Below are 20,323 nucleotides of genomic sequence, written 5' to 3'. Positions count from 1 at the left end.
GGCGTCACACTACAGGCGACAAAACGCCTAGGTGTGAATGGGGGCTTAGAGCTTTCAAATTCACTGTCCCAAAACAAACTGAAATATAAAGTTAGATTTCAATATAAGAAACTTGGCACCGAACAGCGCAGATGGACAAATACCCCTTCAAGGCTATTGTACTCTGACAGCTGTCCATAGGTATGAACAGCCTATTGCATTAGGGTGTGCACCTCAAAGCTCAAACACCTATGTGTATGTGCGCATGTGTATTTATACTGATGGTGTCAGTAGAGCAGTGGATGGTGTCAGTAGGGCAGGAATTGGTGTCCGTAGGGCAGTAGATGGTGTCAGTAGGGCAGGAATTGGTGTCCGTAGGGCAGTGGATGGATGGTGTCAGTCTTTTTTTTTTTTTATCTATTTATTGTATTTCTTTTAACAAATTTTTGTTAGGAGCCCCGTTAGGGGGCTTTGGTGAAAATCAGGGGTGGAAACAGGGGGAATCTGCGCCACACAGGGGTGATTAGGGTGTGCCCGTGCACACCTGGCACACCCTGTGTGCACACCTATGCAGCTGTCAATGGTTCTCTGAATACAATAGCCCATTTACAGTATCTTGAAAAAGTATTCATACCCTTTGAAATGTTTGACATGTTAAAAACGTGTACACACAGGTGACTTCTGAAGACAATTGGTTCCACTAGATTTTAGTCAGGGGTATCAGAGTAAAGGGGGCTGAATACAAATGCACCCCACACTTTTCACATATTTATTTGTAAAAAAAAAAATGTTGAAAACCATTTATCATTTTCCTTCCACTTTAACAATTTGTGTTGGTCTATCACATAAAATCCCAATAAAATACATTTACGCTTTTGGTTGTAACATGACAAAATGTGGAAAATGTCAAGGGGTTCCTGACACTATTGTCTGGATCCTTCCAGAGCCTGGAGCAGCTCTGCCACATCAGCTCTCTTTTAAGGAGGTCCAGATATGGGAACTTGAAGGACTACATTTCATATTTCACAGAAGTATGAGCAGATTCTGGCAGGGCTTTTTATTACTGCGCCATGACCAGGCCACACTGTTTTGTATTCATTTCCAACGTATAAAAATCACCATAATTCATATTTGTTGGCAGGTTCTTTGCTGTTCCTGTCATGGCTCTGATTGCTAACTTTGGAATTCCAAAGTGGGCCCGCGAGAAGATTGTCAATGGTATACAGCTAGGAATCCATCTGTATGCACATGCTGTTTTCCTGGTGAGTTGGAGAACTGACTACACAGAAACAATTTACAGTGTTTTTCAAATATATCTTTCATCTTTTTCATTTAAAACATTGAAATTAACCCAAAGAGCCATAATGGTCGTCTTTACTGTCTGTATATTCATATAAAAGCCCTTTATTTTTATTTAAAGCGGTAGTTCACCCCCCCCGACACATTTTACCATCGAGACAGGCATTGTAGCGCGAGCTACAGTATGCCTGTCCCGATTTTTTTAACCCCGTACTCACCTTGTAGTCGTCCATCGTAGATTCCGGCTCCCGCGGGGAATGGGCGTGCCTATGGAGAGGGAGGATGATTGACGGCCGGCCCTGGCACGTCACTCTCCCCGAAGACAGCCGGAGTAGGTCTCGGCTCTTCACGGCGCCTGCGCACAGGCTATGCGCACGCGTCGTGAAGACCGAGCCTATTTCGGCTATTTCCGGAGAAGCGTGACGCGCCAGAGCCGGCCGTCAATCATCCTCCGTCTCCATAGGCACGCCCATTCCCCGGAATCTTCGATGGACGACTACAAGGTGAGTACGGCGGTAAAAAATTCGTGACAGGCATACTGTAGCTCGCGCTACAATGCCTGATTTTAAGGTAAAATAAAAAAAGCATGAAGCATGCTACAACTTAAATTACCCAACTTCATTTGCTTTTTTATTTGAGTAAGGGAGGCCTATTACCTCAGTCAGATTATTTTCGCCATATGTGTCCCATTGCAGAGATTTTTTTTTTTACTTCCTGTCCCATAGTCAAACAGGAAGTGAGGGAAAATCCCTGAAAATGAATGGCATTCCTTGGTGACCCCCAGGTGATCAGAACTAGTACCCCTGTTCTATCAGATAGCCGCTACCCTGCCTACTGAGCATGCGCGATGCGCAGCCAAAGTGACGTTGCCTCGCGGTCATCTTGGTACACCAGCACTCGTCCGCAGTAAGCCTAGAGTTAGAAGTCGGCAAGCGGACATCTTTAACCGCTTAAGGATCGCCTCACGCCAATATACCACATAAACATATTCGCCAGCACACCATGGATAGTATATGACGTCCAAAAATGTATTGCAAAGGAAGCATCACAAGAAGTGCAACGTTTCGAGGCCACGCAGGACCTCTTCGTCAGGCAAGTGATAAAGTAAATCAGTGCATCACCATTACGCCAATATACGTCGGCAGAGCGGCATGGCTGGGCATAAGCACGTACAGGTACGTTGCCCTTTAAGAGCCCAGCCGTGGGTCGCGCGCGTAGCTGGCGGCGCGCTCGCGACCTGGTCCTGAGTGTGCGCGTAGCTGGCGACGTGCTCGCGACCTGGTCCTGAGCTCCGTGACTGCGCCGGCGGGACCCGCGGACCCGATCGCCGCCGGTGTTCCGTCGATGGGGTCACAGAGCTGAAGAACGGGGAGAGGTAAGTGTAAACAAACCTCTCCCCGTGCTTCCTAGTGAGCCTGTCACTGATCGTCTGTTCCCTGTCATAGGGAACAACGATCAGTGACGTCACACACCAAGCCACGCCCCCCCTACAGTAAGAAACACACATTAGGTCACACTTAACCCCTTTAGCGCCCCCTACAGGTTAACCCCTTCACTGCCAGTGTCATTTTAACAGTAATCAGAGCATTTTTTAGCACTGATTACTGTGAAAATGACAATGGTCCCAAAATAGTGTCAAAAGTGTCCGATGAGTCCGCCATAATGTCGCAGTCACAATAAAAATCGCTGATCGCCGCCATTGCTAGTAAAAAAAAATATTAATAAAAATGCCATAAAACTATCCCCTGTTTTGTTGACGCTATGACTGTTACGCAAACCGATCAATAAACGCTTATTGCGATTTTTTTAACAAAAATATGTAGGAGAATACGTATCGGCCTAAACTGAGGAAAACAATTATTTTTTTGATATATTTTTGGGGAATATTTATTATAGCAAAAATTAAAAATATTGCATTTTTTTTAAATTGTCGCTCTATTTTTGTTTATAGCGCAAAAAATAAAAACCGCAGAGGTGATCAAATACCACCAAAAGAAAGCTCTATTTGTGGGGAAAAATGCCAATTTTTTTTTGGGAGCCACGTCGCACGACCGCGCAATTGTCAAAGCGACGCAGTGCCGAATCGCAAAAATTGGCCTGGTCCTTTACCTACAAAATGGTCCGGGGCTTAAGTGGTTATACACCCACCGGAGTCTTGCTTTTCACAGTTATTTTTAACAGTAAACTCAGCTTATATAGTGAAATGCAGTATTTCAAGCGGCTCGCTCATTCGCAGTAGGAAACCGTCTGTGAAGCTGCAAGGCTTCACTATCTGTTTCCCTTACTTGAGATGCCGGCACCTGCACTCGAAGCGGATTGAAGAATCGGCTCGGATGAGGACATCGCTGGATCCCTGGACAGGTAAGTACTTAAATTAAAAGTCTGAAGCTACAGTATTTGTAGCTACTGGGCCAGATTCAGATAGGTTACGCGGATCTAAAGAGCCGCTAACCTATCTGATTTACGATCCGCCGGCGGAAGTTTTTGAGGCAAGTGCTTAATTCAGAAAGCACTTACCTCAAAACTTGGGCGGCGTATCGTAAATTCCGCGGCTAGGGGGCGTCTACAATTTAAATCGGGCGCGTCCCCACGCCGATCGAACAGCGCATGCGCCGTCCGCAAATTTTCCCAGCGTGCATTGCTTCAAATGAGGTCGCTAGGACGTCATTGGTTTCGGCGTGAGCGTAACTTGCGTCCAGCTCTTTTTTGAATCGACTTAAAACTTCAAAACTCGGCGCGGGAACGACGGCCATACTTAACATAGGATACCCCTCACATAACAGAGATAACTATACGCCGGAAAAAGCTGAACGCAAGCGACGTAAAAAAAAAAGCGGCGAGCGTTCGTTTCTGAATCAGCAGAAATCCTCATTTGCATATTCGTCGCGTGTAAAAAACGGAACGCCACCTAGCGAACAGCCTGGAATTGCAGCCTAAGATCCGACGGTGTAAGTCACTTACACCTGTCGGATCTTAGGGAGATCTATGCGGAAACTGATTCTATGAATCAGCCGCATAGATCCGACCGACGGAACTCAGAGATACGACGGCGTATCAGGAGATACACCGTCGTATCTCTATCTAAATCCGGGCCACTGACTTCAAATTGTTTTGGGGGGGGAGCCTGGAGCTCCTCTTTAACAATACTTTTAGTTTTCTTTCATGTAATCCTGACAGTACCTTTGTTGAATGACAGTTTTAATGTCTGTAATCAGAACTGAGCTCAGGCAAGAAATTGGACAGTTTTACAACCAGATGAATCTGCTTTGACAGGAAGAGAATACAAATAAATAAAGAAAATCAAGCAATGCCTAAGAGACTTCAGCCTCACAGATCAGGGTATATTGCTCAGCCTCACAGATCAGGGTATATCGCTCAGCCTCACAGATCAGGGTATATCGCTCAGCCTCACAGATCAGGGTATAAAGCTCAGCATTACAGATCAGGGTATATCGCTCAGCCTCACAGATCAGGGTATATCGCTCAGCCTCACAGATCAGGGTATATCGCTCAGCCTCACAGATTAGGGTATATCGCTCAGCCTCACAGATCAGGGTATATCGCTCAGCCTCACAGATCAGGGTATATCGCTCAGCCTCACAGATCAGGGTATAAAGCTCAGCATTACAGATCAGGGTATACAGCTCAGCCTCACAGATCAGGGTATACAGCTCAACCTCACAGATCAGGGTATAAAGCTCAGCATTACAGATCAGGGTATACAGCTCAGCCTCACAGATCAGGGTATATCGCTCAGCCTCACAGATCAGGGTATATCGCTCAGCCTCACAGATCAGGGTATATCGCTCAGCCTCACAGATCAGGGTATATCGCTCAGCCTCACAGATCAGGGTATAAAGCTCAACCTCACAGATCAGGGTATACAGCTCAACCTCACAGATCAGGGTATAAAGCTCAGCATTACAGATCAGGGTATACAGCTCAGCCTCACAGATCAGGGTATATCGCTCAGCCTCACAGATCAGGGTATAAAGCTCAGCAATACAGATCAGGGTATACAGCTCAGCCTCACAGATCAGGGTATAAAGCTCAGCATTACAGATCAGGGTATACAGCTCAGCATTACAGATCAGGGTATAAAGCTCAGCATTACAGATCAGGGTATACAGCTCAGCCTCACAGATCAGGGTATAAAGCTCAGCATTACAGATCAGGGTATACAGCTCAGCATTACAGATCAGGGTATAAAGCTCAGCATTACAGATCAGGGTATACAGCTCAGCCTCACAGATCAGGGTATAAACCTCAGCATTACAGATCAGGGTATACAGCTCAACCTCACAGATCAGGGTATAAAGCTCAGCATTACAGATCAGGGTATACAGCTCAGCCTCACAGATCACGGTATATCGCTCAGCATTACAGATCAGGGTATACAGCTCAGCCTGACAGATCAGGGTATAAAGCTCAACCTCACAGTTCAGGGTATAAAGCTCAGCATTACAGATCAGGGTATACAGCTCATCCTCACAGATCAGGGTATACAGCTCAACCTCACAGATCAGGGTATAAAGCTCAGCTATACAGCTCGGCCTCACAGATCAGGGTATATCGCTCAGCCTCACAGATCAGGGTATAAAGCTCAGCCTCACAGATCAGGGTATACAGCTCAACCTCACCGATCAGGGTATAAACCTCAGCATTACAGATCAGGGTATATCGCTCAGCCTCACAGATCAGGGTATACAGCTCAGCCTCACAGATCAGGGTATATAGCTCAACCTCAAAGATCAGGGTATTACAAATAATAGGTGGTAACAGGTTCTAAAAATACACCTACTGGTTCTTAAAATACATCTTTTGCACTTTTGCTCAGATGTTTGTGACAGAAGACATTCACAGAGTCTATCTTGTTTTTTTTTTTTTCTTTCTTTTTATGCATCAGATAATCACCCGACCCTCTGCAGCCAATAAGAACTTCCCTTACCATGTGCGAACCTCCCAGATCGGCATAATGGAGCAAAACACTGAGAAATTTCCCCACCACGTCTACGGGAATGTCACCTTTATCAGTGACTCTGTCCCCAACGTCACTGAACTCTTCTCTATTCCCAATAGCAATGGGAGTACTGCAGTGGTAATTATATTAATTTCTATTATTTAATTGCATGCTCATTGATTGCATTGTCTACCGGCCACCACATTGATGACATTTGCTTTATTAATGCTTCAAGTACAGACAAATACTGCTGATATTACAAGCTCCTGACTTCTTGTAGTGATCTGACAACGCTCCCTCTGTTGAACAGAAATCCTAAGCATTGTTGTTGGCCTCATTTGAATCACGTCCCACTAGACTGTAGACTGACTCCTTCTCTCTTCATCTCCAAAAAATAAGAAAGATAAGTAATGCAGTCCAGCAGGGGGTACTCAAGCAAGGCTGACAACCAGTGGCGGCTGTTGAAGTTTTAGGATGGGGGGCTCCATACCCCGCCCATCCATTGTGACCCCCTCCCACTTCTCATAATCCCCACACCTTATAGAATCCACCTACTCCGTCCCCTGTAATCAACTTGCTTCCACCCACAGTGTCAGGGGTATTCTGCTCAGCATCAAAGGACAAAGTATACAGCCCCAGAATCACAGAATAGAGTATACAGCTCAGCCTGACACATCTGGGTATATAGCTCAGCATTACAGATCAGGGTTTATAGCTCCGCATTATAGATCAGGGTACATAGCTCAGCCTCACAGATGAGGGTATACAGCTCAGCCTCACAGATGAGGGTATACAGCTCAGCCTCACAGATGAGGGTATACAGCTCAGCATTACAGATCAGGGTATACAGCTCAGCATTACAGATCAGGGTATACAGCTCAGCATTACAGATCAGGGTATATAGCTTAGAATTACAGATCAGTGTATACAGCTCACCCTCACAGATCAGGTTTTATAGCTCATAATTACAGCTCAGGGTGTATAGCTCAACATTACAGATCAGGGTATATAGCTCAGCATTACAGATCATGGTATATAGCTCAGCATTACAGATCAGGGTATATAGCTTAGAATTACAGATCAGGGTATATAGCACAGCCTCACAGATCAGGTTATACAGCTCAGCCTCACAGATCAGGGTATAAAGCTCAGCATTATAGATCAGGATATAAAGCTCAGCATTACAGATCAGGGTATACAGCTCAGCCTCACAGATCAGGGTATATCGCTCAGCCTCACAGATCAGGGTATATCGCTCAGCCTCACAGATCAGGGTATATCGCTCAGCCTCACAGATCAGGGTATATCGCTCAGCCTCACAGATCAGGGTATATCGCACAGCCTCACAGATCAGGGTATAAAGCTCAGCATTATAGATCAGGATATAAAGCTCAGCATTACAGATCAGGGTATACAGCTCAGCATTACAGATCAGGGTATATCGCTCAGCTTTACAGATCAGGGTATATCGCTCAGCCTCACAGATCAGGGTATATCGCTCAGCCTCACAGATCAGGGTATATCGCTCAGCCTCACAGATCAGGCTATAGCGCTCAGCCTCACAGATCAGGGTATATCGCTCAGCCTCACAGATCAGGGTATACAGCTCTACAATACAGATCAGGGTGGGTGGTGACATTTTGCCTGAACTTTGATGATCCATGTATGACCAGCCCTATTCTGTGTAATTTGTGTTGACCTCTTGCTTGTTTTTTTCTTATCGGTCATAATCTATCTTCACTTAGATAAACAAACCGGTTCAATATCCAGTGACCCTGGGACATTGCTATTCACAGCTGACCTCTGACACACATCACGTGTTTAGCCCCCCATCAATGAACGGAGCCCCGGGAACCCAAAAAGTACCAGTCGGTGAAACTCAGCTTGGGGGACTTCAGCAACTTCATGCCCCCCAAATACATCATCAGAATGGATTTCCTGAATATTTTAGCATACGGTCTGCGGGTCCTCAACCGATGTAGACTGCCTTGCTGGAAAAAGAACACTGCAGTCCTTGTTCAGCCAAGATGGACCCTTTAGAGTGACCATGGGCTGACCTTTCTGAGCCAGAATCTATGTTTGTGTGGCAGTGTACAAAAATGTGGGAGTATGTCTGAATGGGCAAGTACGTATGTAAATGTTTGTAAAGACACAACCATTTGTAAATATTTCATACTCTGTATGTTGGTGTGTGCATGTGCATAGGTATACAGGATATCAATTAGTTATGTGCCTACGTATGTCGATAATATGTGCCTCTGCCTCGGCTCTTGTCTATCACATGACCAATGTTTTGGTTTCCCAGAATGCCCTGGGTGGTTTGCTTCATTGATGCCTATCCTTTGTTCCCTATTGCGAAGATTCTATGTTTAGCTACCTAACAATTTATTTCTGTTTCCCGTGTTGTAAATTCTTGACTATAGCTCTCTAATTATCGCTATCTCTTTTTTTTGGCATAGAATACCATTTTTTTCATTACTTGCTTACAGGTTTCCAGTGTTTTTCTAAAATATGGCTTGCTATCTGTACATTCCTGTCATTTTGTTCCTGCTGTTTTTCGCAGTGTACACATATGTTTTTTTTTTTCTTGGACCTGTCCTATTTACAACCTGTGTACATTGGGCTTTTATTTACATCAGTACTGCCTTTTTCCCTTTAAAAGGAATGCAAAATCAGCTTGAAGCAGCTTTTTTTGCAGCTTATGAGGTTTAATGCACCTGTAAAGGGATCCATATGGACCTCAAAAGCATCTCAAACTGATGTCAACTGCAAATGGAATGCACTTGAAAGCACGTTGCATTTGCCCATCTACAAAAGCTCATACTCTGTCGTGATTGGATGCAAGCACAAAAATAAAAATTACACAGATGCACAGAAAATGCATGTGCATAATGGTCCTCAGTATATCTGGTCACATGTACACAGCCGGTTTGTTTAATGAACACAACTGTCAGAACCAATGGCCACGATGAAACTCTAGCCCATATCAGCTGGTCTTTAAAATAAAACAGTATGTTTTATTGGTTGCTTTAGATTACAGCCCAACTTTAACTATATTGTTTATAGACCAGCACTAAGATACGTTGATGACCACTTAACAAAACTTTAACAATTCTTGTGGTGCGGCTGCAATCAGAGGTCACTTGTGTCTTTTTTTATGCATCTCTTCATCATCAAGGTCTTTTGTTTCTTGTATCACGCTAATTTCTGTACTTTCTATTTCTAGTGTGTTTTGTTTTCTGTAGTTTCCTGTTTTTCTCCATTGCCACCATATGCAATTTATTTATGTCTCTTACATTCTCTATCTGCTGCCTGTGGTTTATTTGTCTCCATTCCACTGGTGTAGTTCTCATCTCCCTGCTCCTGATTGTAGGTACCTCTATTCCAGCGATCTGCATCCTTGGTGACGCGGGTCACCGTTTCTGTATTTTCTATCACCTCCCTCTTCTCTGGGGTTTCCAGTACTTTTCTAGTCTCTAGTTTTATAGATAATTTTCTTCCTCCAGTCAGTAGTTTCCTGGTATCTTTTTATTCCAGCTGTCTGTAGCATAATTTAGCTCTTTCTCAGTAATCTGTAGTTTTCTTGTGTCTCTTTATCCCAGCTGTCTATAGTTTCCTTTATCTCTCTTTTCCAACTGTCTATAATTTCCTGTATTTCTAATCCAGATGCTTGTAGTTTGCTTGTATCTCTATTCCAGCTGCCTGTAGTTTCCTGTGTTTCTTTATCCCAGCTGCCTGTAGTTTCCTGTGTTTCTTTATCCCAGCTGCCTGTAGTTTCCTGTGTTTCTTTATCCCAGCTGCCTTTAGTTTCCTGTGTTTCTTTATCCCAGCTGCCTGTAGTTTCCTGTGTTTCTTTATCCCAGCTGCCTGTAGTTTCCTGTGTTTCTTTATCCCAGCTGCCTGTATTTTTCTGTGTTTCTTTATCCCAGCTGCCTGTAGTTTCCTGTGTTTCTTTATCCCAGCTGCCTGTAGTTTCCTGTGTTTCTTTATCTCAGCTGTCTGCGGTTTCTTGAGTAGCTCTATTCCCGCTGTCTGTAGTTTCCCCTCTATTGATGATGTATGATGCTTCCTGTATCTCTCTATGCCCACTGTCTGCACTTTTTTGTATCTCTCCATTTCATCTGTCTCTATTTTCATTTATCTCTCTCCCTCTCTAAATTTCAGTTGTCTGTAGTTTTCTGTTATCCTTCTGTTTCAGTTTCTGTATTTCTGTGTCTAAGTCATGCTTAGTTTACTGTATCTCTATTCCCATGGTCCGTAGTGTCTTTAATCTCTTTATTTCAGTGTCTGTAAATTCCCACCTCTTTCAATTACAGCTACCTGTAGTTTTCTGAGTCTGTGTTGCACTGACTGTAGTTTTCCTGTATCTCTCCATTGCAGCTGTCTCTAGTTTCCTTTATCCCTCCATTCTAGCTGTTTCTAGTTTCCTGTATCTCTCCATTGCAGCTGTCATTAGTTCTGCATCTCTCCATTCTAGCTGTCTCTCGTTTTCTGCATCTCTCCATTTTAGCTGTCTCTAGTTTCCTGTATCTCTCCATTGCAACTGTCTCGAGTTTCCTGTATCTCTCCATTCTAGCTGTCTCTAGTTTCCTGTATATCTCCATTCTAGCTGTCTCTAGTTTCATGTATCTCTCCATTGCAGCTGTCTCTAGTTTCCTGTATCCCTCCATTCTAGCTGTTTCTAGTTTCCTGTATCTCTCCATTCCGTCTGTCTTTGGGTCCCTGTATCTCTCAGTTCCAGCTGTCTCTAGTTTACTGTATCTCTCCATTCCTACTGTCTGTAGTTTTCTTTATCTCTCCATTGCAGCTGTCTGTAGTTCTCTGTATCTCTCCATTCCAGATGTCTCTAGTTGTCTGTATCCCTCTATTCTAGTTGTTTCTAGTTTCCTGTATCTCTCCATTGCAACTGTCTCTAGTTTCCTGTATCTCTCCATTGCAGCTGTCTCTAGTTCTGTATCCCTCCATTCTAGCTGTCTCTAGTTTCCTGTATCTCTCCATTCTAGCTGTCTCTAGTTTCCTGTATCTCTTCATTCTAGCTGTCTCTAGTTTCCTGTATCTCTCCATTCTAGCTGTCTCTAGTTTCCTGTATCTCTCCATTCTAGCTGTCTCTAGTTTCCCGTATCTCTTCATTCTAGCTGTCTCTAGTTTCCTGTATCTCTTCATTCTAGCTGTCTCTAGTTTCCTGTATCCCTCCATTCTAGCTGTTTGTAGTTTCCTGTATCTCTCCATTGCATCTGTCTTTGGTTTCCTGTATCTCTCCATTCCTGCTGTCTGTAGTTTCCTGTATCTCTCCATTCCAGATGTCTCTAGTTTTCTGTATCCCTCTATTCTAGTTGTTTCTAGTTTCCTGTATCTCTCCATTGCAACTGTCTCTAGTTTCCTGTATCTCTCCATTCTAGCTGTCTCTTGTTTCCTGTATCTCTCCATTCTAGCTGTCTCTAGTTTCCTGTATCTCTCCATTCTAGCTGTTTATAGTTTCCTGTATCTCTCCATTGCATCTGTCTTTGGTTTCATGTATCTCTCAGTTCCAGCTGTCTCTAGTTTCCTGTATCTCTCCATTCCTGCTGTCTGTAGTTTCCTGTATCTCTCCATTGCAGCTGTCTGTAGTTCTCTGCATCTCTCCATTCCAGATGTCTCTAGTTGTCTGTATCACTCTATTCTAGTTGTTTCTAGTTTCCTGTATCTCTTCATTGCAGCTGTCTTTGGTTTCCTGTATCTCTCTCTTCCAGCTGTCTGTAGTTTCCTGCATCTCTCCATTCCTGCTGTCTGTAGTTTCCTGTAATTCTCCATTGCAGCTGTCTGTAGTTCTCTGTATCTCTCCATTCCAGATGTCTCTAGTTGTCTGTATCCCTCTATTATAGTTGTTTCTAGTTTCCTGGATCTCTTCATTGCAACTGTCTTTGGTTTCCTGTATCTCTCCCTTCCAGCTGTCTGTAGTTTCCTGTATCTCTCCTTTTACAGTTGCCTGTACTTTCCTGTATCTCTCCATACATGCTGTCTGTAGTTTTCAGCATCTCTCTATTCCAGCTGTCTTTATCTCTTTTGTCCAACAGTCTCTGGTTACCTGTATCTTTACTACCCATCTTTTTTCAGAGTTCTTTTGTAGCTCTTTAATTTTGATATCTTTGGTTTCTTGTTTTTTTCAGTGCTGTATGTAGTTCCCTTATATCTTTCTTCTATTTACCTGGGTTTTGCTATCCACTCCAATTTCAATATTCACGATATTCCACATTATTTGCCACCACTGTCCATGATTTCCTGTATCATGTTATCGGTTGAACATGATGGACATTTTTCAACCTACGTACAGTAACTTTCTTTCCATTGTCTGCAGCTTTCTCTTGCTATCCATTCCTAGTGTTTGCATCTCTGCATTCCCTCTGTATGTAGTTACTTGCATCTACCTACCCTCTATCTTCAGTTTCCTATGGATGTGGGATGAGAGTTGCCCAATCCAGATATTCTGGCCCACAAAACAGTCTCTCAGGTCCTTTTTTTCATCCATATGCTAACTGAGTGGCACATCTTTGGGGGATGTCAGTTGGGTGGATTAGAAAATCTACCCCTATCACTATTGCCCTCCCCAATCCATCAAAAGGTCGGCAATGGCAGCTCCACTTGTGCTCCTCTACTACTTTGCCTTCCCTTCCGAGTTGACATAAACATCAGTACTCAGCTAAGCCGTGCCTTCATGTTTATGGGTGTGCCATAAGACCAAGGTGCTCCAGAAAGGTTAATCATACCTGCAGATTGGACCGCACTTGGAGGTATATGGGCACCTTAAGCTTTCCTGTAAGGCCCCGTACACACGACCGAGTTTCTCGGCAGAATTCAGCCAGAAACTCGATCGGAGCCGTATTCTGCCGAGAAACCCGGTCGTACACTTTCGGCCGAGGAAACCGACGAGGATCTCGTCGGGCCAAAAAGAGAACATGTTCTCTATTTCCTCGTTAGTCAATGAGGAAACTTGGCTCGCCGAGATCCTCGGTGGCTTCACAAGGAACTCGACGAGCAAAACGATGTGTTTTGCTCGTCGAGTTTCTCGGACGTGTGTACGGGGCCTCATACTCTTTACCATTTAGCTGTAGCTATGTAAAATTTTAAAACATATCTTCACTCTCCCCCCTCATTTTTGTTAACCCCCCTCATTTTTGTTAACGTTTGCTTACCTGGTTCCGGGTCCTGCACAATTAAGGTACTTACCCAGCGCCCAGTGAATCTAGCATTGTCTTGCTGTGATCTGCTTCTCTGCTGCCCCCACCCGATCCCACTCCCCATCTTCTTGCATGTCGTCATTTGGAAGCTGCTGGCTCTTCTGGGTTCAGCCGATCTCCCTCCCGATGATGCGCCACTAGACCTGTCCCTCTCCTCTTTTCACAATGGAGAACTATGCCTTCTGAGATATGTGACATACATATCCCAAGAGTTACAGCAGGCAAAGTGCATATCATTCGTCTACATGCATAGGGCCATCCAGAGGTTTCTCATAAGAAAAGGAAATAAAAAAAAAAGTTAAATTTGCACAGTGAAGGGATGGAGAGGACTGGAGGCAACATCGTAATGAGTTTGAAGATCCGCTTTAATCTTCCAGTAATAGCTCCCTATATTTCTCAAGTCCTTCTGTCTGTATTTTTTTGTATATTAGTTTCAGCTAACTGTCGTTTTCTTTGCCTCCTTTAAACCAGCTGTGTGTCATTTACTATTATTAGTAGTATCCTGTATCCCTCTATGCCAGCTGTCTGTTATTTTCTGTATTCATTTGGTCCTGCGACTTGTAATGCTCCCTATCTTCCTATTTCACCTCTTGTTTTCATTATAACTGTGTTACTTTATGTTATTTTATGTATTTTTTTGCATTTCTTTATATCAGCTATCTGTACTCTCCTATATCCCTCTGTATTTGAGCAGTCTGTAATAATAAGGATACAGAATATTGCTATGTTCCTGCAGCTACCTGTGCCTCACCTGTCCCCATCTGCTATCTCTTAGGCCTTGTACAGACGAGCAGACATGTCCGATGAAAACGGTCCACGGACCGTTTTCATCGGACATGTCTGCTGGGAGGTTTTGGTCTGATGTGTGTACACACCATCAGACCAAAATCCCCGCGGACAGAGAACGCGGTGACGTAGACGACATCGACGTTCTCTGATACGGAAGGTCAATGCTTCCACGCATGCGTCGAATCAATTCGACGCATGCGCGGGATTTCGGGCCAGCGGACATGTCCGATGAGTCGTACTAACCATCGGACATGTCCGACGGACAGGCTTCCAGCGGACAAGTTTCTTAGCATGCTAAGAAACTTTTGTCCGCGGGAAACCTGTCCGCTAGGCCGGGAAACTGTCCGGTAGGCCCTACACACGGTTGGACATGTCCGCGGAAACTGGTCCAACGGACCAGTTTCAGCGGACATGTTCGGTCGTGTGTACAAGGCCTTATGCCTCGTACACACAACATTTTTCTTGATTCCTCTCCAGCCTGACTTGCATACACACGTTCATGCAAAAAAACGTCCGACCAAAGCGTGGTGTGGTACAACACGTACGACGGGACTATAAAGGGGAAGTTCCTTTCAAATGGCGCCACCCTTTGGGCTGCATACTTGATTCTGAGCATGCAGGTTTTTTTCTCCCTCGAAAAAGCATACACACAACCGTTTTTCGCGACGAGAAAGACTGACGGGAAACGTAAAGAGAAAAAAGAGAGCTGGCTTCAATTTTTTTGTGGGCAGTTTTTTTGTAGTGAATACCGCTAGGGAGCATAGACACAACCGGTTTTCACGACCAATATAAAAAAATTGCGTTTTTCTCGTCGTGAAAACCGGTCGTGTGTACAAGGCATAATTCTTGCAGATTTTCTTTTTTTTAAGTCTTTCTTATCTGTCTCCCGTCCCAGTCATTTTATTTCAGAGAGGTACGATCTCTATATGTCCTGCCACTGAATGTTTTTTTTATACTGCTATTTCTGCCTGTCCAGTCATTAACAGTGGCACAATTTGAAAAGGGGTGGTGGTATTGTAGGATATTTGGAGAGTTGCAATTTACAGAGCACATAAGAGTTGGGCATTGACATAGCTAAAGATTACTAATAGATATCGTAATATGAATTACTTGCAAATGCTCCTAGGCATGTTCTGATCATCTTCTGTGTTTCCACTCGTAATGTCTGATGGAGTTTTGCTTATATTTTTATAGTGGAATGAAGGCACCCGGGTACAGTGCAAAAGCCATTGTGTCATTTATTCCTGCAAAGTTGCATATGGTAGCTAGACAAAAATGTACCCTCTGTATATAAGAGAAACACCAAGATCACTGCTTGGGAATACTCTGTAGATGGCATGCAAGAAAAGGCATGGGTGCGTAATACAACCAGCTAACATTAAAGCCATGGTTCGCCTCAGTTGATGTCTAAAGTGTAACTAAATTTCAGTTTGCCAGTCTTTAGATATGGTGGCTGCATTAGGCTTTGTTCACACTGTTCCGGACTTGGGATCCGACTTGTGAGACCCCCATGTTGCGTGACATACGAAATCCCATGTTAGTCAATGAGAACTGTCTTAATTAGCACTACTGAAGTTGCTCCGACTTTAGAAAAGGTTCCTGTACTACTTCAAAGGGACTTATGTTCAAATTGTGCCCATAGACTTTAATGGAAGTTGCTTCCAAGTCGGATCCTCATCTATATTGATGTGATTTGGATCCGACATTACAGGAAGATTACCCAGGCATCCCATGAAAGTTGCTTCGAAGTTGCTTCAGTCGTATCAAGTAGTACTATAGGAAGTCTGGCAAAGTCGCACCGTAAGTCATGTGACTTAGGTCGCGGAAGTGTGAACCGAGCCTTAGTTGTTTCTTTCTTCAGGCTAAGAACATCAAGTACAGAAGTACAGAATATGTTGATCCTCTTAGCCAGGGGAGGGCTGGGCCGGGGGGCAGGGTGGCAATTGCCTCCCAGGCCACTCTAACTTATGTTCAAAATGGTCGGCAGCCTCTGCCCTTTACCATCTTTTTTTATTCTGCACTAGGAAGTCAGGCCAGGGGCACGGCCACAGCGGCTCGCCATTAGCTGTTGCATTCTGGGAGTTGTAGTCCACGCTCAAGCTCCCGGTGGGTGGAAAACAGAGCAGCGCAGAAGAAACTACAACTCCCTGGGACCGGATGGTGAGCTCATTCGACGGTTCAATGGGCCACTTGACTGGACTTTCCCCCCAGGCCTAGTGCTGCCAGCCCTCCTCTGCTCTTAGCTGAAAATGTGATAGATGTTTGATAGCGCTGGACTATTGTGCAAAGAAGGGGTTATTGCAAATGTATCTAACATAGAATGTTTTTTTTGCAGGAGTTCAGTTTATGGTAGGGGGCCTAATCCAATTAGGTAGCTATGATTAAGCACTGTTGAAAGTGTGAAACGCATCAGATTTCTGTCCTGCATTCTGCTGTGGCTTGTATTTTTGATATCTTTTTACAATAAAGGCATTTTTTGGAGTGTGGCTGTCCAGAACTTTCCCTTTACATAAGGGCCTAATCCAATTGCTAGCTCTGTCAGCAAAAACTGCATTCCATGCCACAAATACGCATATGTCCACGTGAATGAGGTAAAAGGTAAAGGAAAAAACAAATGTGCAATTAGCAGATTGCTAATGCAATGCAGGGCTCCTGCAGACTGTCAGTGTAAGCCAGGGGTGGCCAACCAGTGGCCCAGGGGCCTCCTGCCCTGGGAAAAAGCTGGTTGGCAAGCCGAGATCGCAGGTTGCCGACCTGCCATACAACAGCATCAGTGTTGTGAATAAAGCTGGTGGTAGAGGAAGAAAGCGGCTGCCGACCAGAGCACAATAAGCTGATGTTTCCTCTACAGCATCGGCTTTGCCACAGGGGGAGTCTATGGCAAAGTTCAGATAACCCGCATGACAGACACAGGTGCACTACGCTGTACCCGCGGTGTGGGTAAACCGCAGCACATCAGTGTGAAAGCAGTCTTAGGCCCCTTTAACACGGTCTGCCCAACCAAAAGGGTCCCTCAATTCACCTCTACAGAGCGACAGATGTCCTATTATGCCCACCATCTCCAATCCAAAAAACAGAAAGGAATTTGTCCCCTTCCATCTGGGCAGATCGGAGGGCCTATGGAGTAGCCGTGACCTGTCATCCGCCCTCTCCGCTAATTGTGACTGGTTACCAAGTTGCTTAAGTTGCCCTCCCTATTCAAAGGGGTGGGCACCCCTGGTGTAAGCTGTCTGCCCGTACCTTGTACAGACTGGCAGTTTCACACTGACAGGAAGAATGGATGAATGTGGAAGTTCATTGAGAACTACAAGCCGACAGCCACAAAGGATGTTGGAATTAGTAGTTCATTCACAGATCTCTTGTAGTGCAAAGTGGATTTTCCTTTTGTAAATAACCCCCTAAGTGTGTTATTCGCAGGACTACCTAGTCGAAATTAAAGGGGAAAAAAAGCCTGAAAAAAAAAAAGAACTGATTGCCACCGCCGCTGCCACCAAATCTAAGGTCTAGTAAGCTGAAATATATTACATTTTTGTTTTTGGGTTTACATAAGCTAAACTATATTTTTTTTAATCTGTGTCACCTTCTGCAACTTACATTTTAATACATTGCATTTGTAAACTTCAGCTTTTAAAAGGTTTAAAAGTTCTGCCTGAGAGCAGAGACCACAAGATGTCTGTCATTACTACAGTAAAACCTTGGTTTGCGAGCATAATACGTTCCAGAAACATGCTTGTAATCCAAAGCACTTGTATATCAAAGCATTTTTTTTACAGGGTATAGAAGAGAAGAACTAAATGTTGTACCTTCATTAAATGTAACCATATTGCTACACTTAGAGGCTCCTCTTTTCTTTTTTATACTCAGTTGTGACATGACGCTACTCTCATATCAAGACATTGCTTGTATATCAAGGCAAAATGTATTAAAACATTTTGCTTGTCTTGCAAAACGCTTTCAAGCCAAGTTACTCTCAAACCAAGGTGTTACTGTACTAGGAAAGTTTATCTTGCGTATCACTTTTAAACTAGTTTTACTTTGTTGCTAAGGGGCCAATTTTCTTGATTTCATGGCTAAACCCTACGACCACCATTCTTCTGTCCAATGAAAATGCCTTTTTTGGCCACAGAGCCACTCTCATTGGACAGAGGATGGGCAGATGGCAGGATCTTCAAATATGAAAGGTATAATGTATGTCCAAGGGTTTGTGGGCACCTGATCGTCATACCTGTATGAGCTTGTTGGACTTGGATATCGTATTCCAAAACCATGGGCATTACTATTGAGTTCTTCCACCAGGCCACCAACAGCCTCCACTCTTCGTGGAAGAATTTTGGACTTTGGGTCTAGTCAGCCTGAGAAGTCCTGATTCACAATCAACATTTTAAATAATTCCAAGGGTTTTTGGTAGACTTGGAGTCAGGCCCCTGTGGCTCAGACCACTTGAGTTCCTCCACACCAAACTGATCAAACCGTGTCTTTACTGAGCTGGCTTTGTGCACAGGGGGAACGTTATGCTGGAACAGAAAAGGACCTACCTTGTGGTAGTACAAGGTTGAAAGTACAGAGTTGTCTAAAATGTCTTTGTATGATGTAGCATTACCTGTACCCTTTACTGTAAATTCTTGTCTCAATAACTTGGAGGGGAGTTCACTTTTTGCCATATAATAAGTGTGAAATTCCGATGCCCACAAACATTTTGGCCATATAGTATAATTGCAGGCACTTTGTGGTGTTTGTTCATAATCAGGACCTGGTTTACAATGGTTGAAAGATTACATTTTAGGTGGACCTTTTAGATGCTGCTGCAAAGGAGTAAGGTAGACTTAGTACATTTTAAATATAGATTTTTCTAAGTTTAGTTTTAGTGTTGTTCCTCCAAGAACAATATATTATAGATACACCACGTTAAAACATTTAGCTAGATTCATAAAGACCGCCTTAACTTTGCGGCGGCGTAGTGTATCGTGTTTACACTACGCCGCCGTAAGTTAGCGAGGCAAGTACATGATTCACAAAGTACTTGCCTGCTAAGTTACGGCGGTGTAGCGTAAATCGGGCCAGCGTAAGCGCGCCTAATTCAAATTCAGCTGAGGGGGCGTGTTTTATGTTAATGGGGGTGACCTGACGTGATTGACGTATTTTACGAACGGCGCATGCGCCGTCCGTGTACATATCCCAGTGTGCATTGCCGCAAAGTACGCCGCACAGTCCTATTGGTTTCGACGTGGACGTAAATTACGTCCAGCCCTATTCACGGACGACTTGCGCAAACGACGTAAAATTTTCAAATTTCGTCGCGGGAACGACGGCCATACTTAACATTACTATTCCAGCTATTTGATGGAATAACTTTAGGCCTGAAAATGCGTTACGTAAACGGCGTATCTTTACTGCGTCGGGCAAGCGTACGTTCGTGAATCGGCGTAACTACTCATTTACATATTCTAGGCCGTCCGCAATGGAAGCGCCACCTAGCGGTCAGCCTAAAAATTACACTTTAGGATACGACGGTGTAAGACACTTACGCCGCTCGTATCTGAGCCTAATTTAAGCGTATCTGGTTACCAGAATACGCTTAAATTTGCGTTGGCACAGATTCAGACTTAGGCCAGCGTATCTGCTGATACGCCGGCCTAAGTCTTTCTGAATCCACCTAATTGTTTTTACACATATTCTTCATTTGCAGTATAAAGCATGAAAGAAAGGGAGAAAGAAATGAAGGACACGCCATTCCTGTTTTAAAGGAGAACTTTAACAAAAATTAAAAAAGAATAGCCTATTAAAGAGGAAGTAAACACTGATGGGTTTTACCTCCTTTTTGTTCCCTGCAAAGTAAAAGCATAATGGGCTACTATGCATCGCATACTAGTCCATTATGTGCCACTTACCTGCAGAAGAAGCTCGCAATGTCACCACTATTCCCGCTGTGTTATCGCATCCATCTTTAACCCCTCACAGCACAAGCACTATAGAAACGGCACAGATCGTGCCCTTTCTTCAGTGCGCATGTGCTGATTATGTCGGCGCCGGCGTATATGGTGAATATCTCCTAAACCGTAGAGGTTTAGGAGCTGAAAAAACA

General features: G+C 44.0%; 1 protein-coding gene across 1 annotated transcript in view; it reads left to right on the top strand.

Annotated features, from left to right (window-relative positions):
• The window catches only part of TMEM145 (transmembrane protein 145), a 117,301-nt gene extending 106,470 nt beyond the window's left edge, over positions 1-10,831 (top strand). The window contains exons 13-15 of the mRNA XM_040327292.1: positions 1,121-1,241; positions 6,185-6,376; positions 7,984-10,831. Of these exons, the coding sequence (XP_040183226.1) occupies positions 1,121-1,241; positions 6,185-6,376; positions 7,984-8,220 (550 nt within the window). The 3' untranslated portion in view covers positions 8,221-10,831. The remainder of the gene's footprint in view (positions 1-1,120; positions 1,242-6,184; positions 6,377-7,983) is intronic.
• The last annotated feature ends 9,492 nt before the right edge of the window (positions 10,832-20,323 follow it).

This window comes from Rana temporaria, chromosome 10 (assembly GCF_905171775.1).
Source record: "Rana temporaria chromosome 10, aRanTem1.1, whole genome shotgun sequence".
NCBI lineage: Eukaryota > Metazoa > Chordata > Amphibia > Anura > Ranidae > Rana > Rana temporaria.
This window is presented reverse-complemented; position numbering and strand designations above follow the sequence as displayed.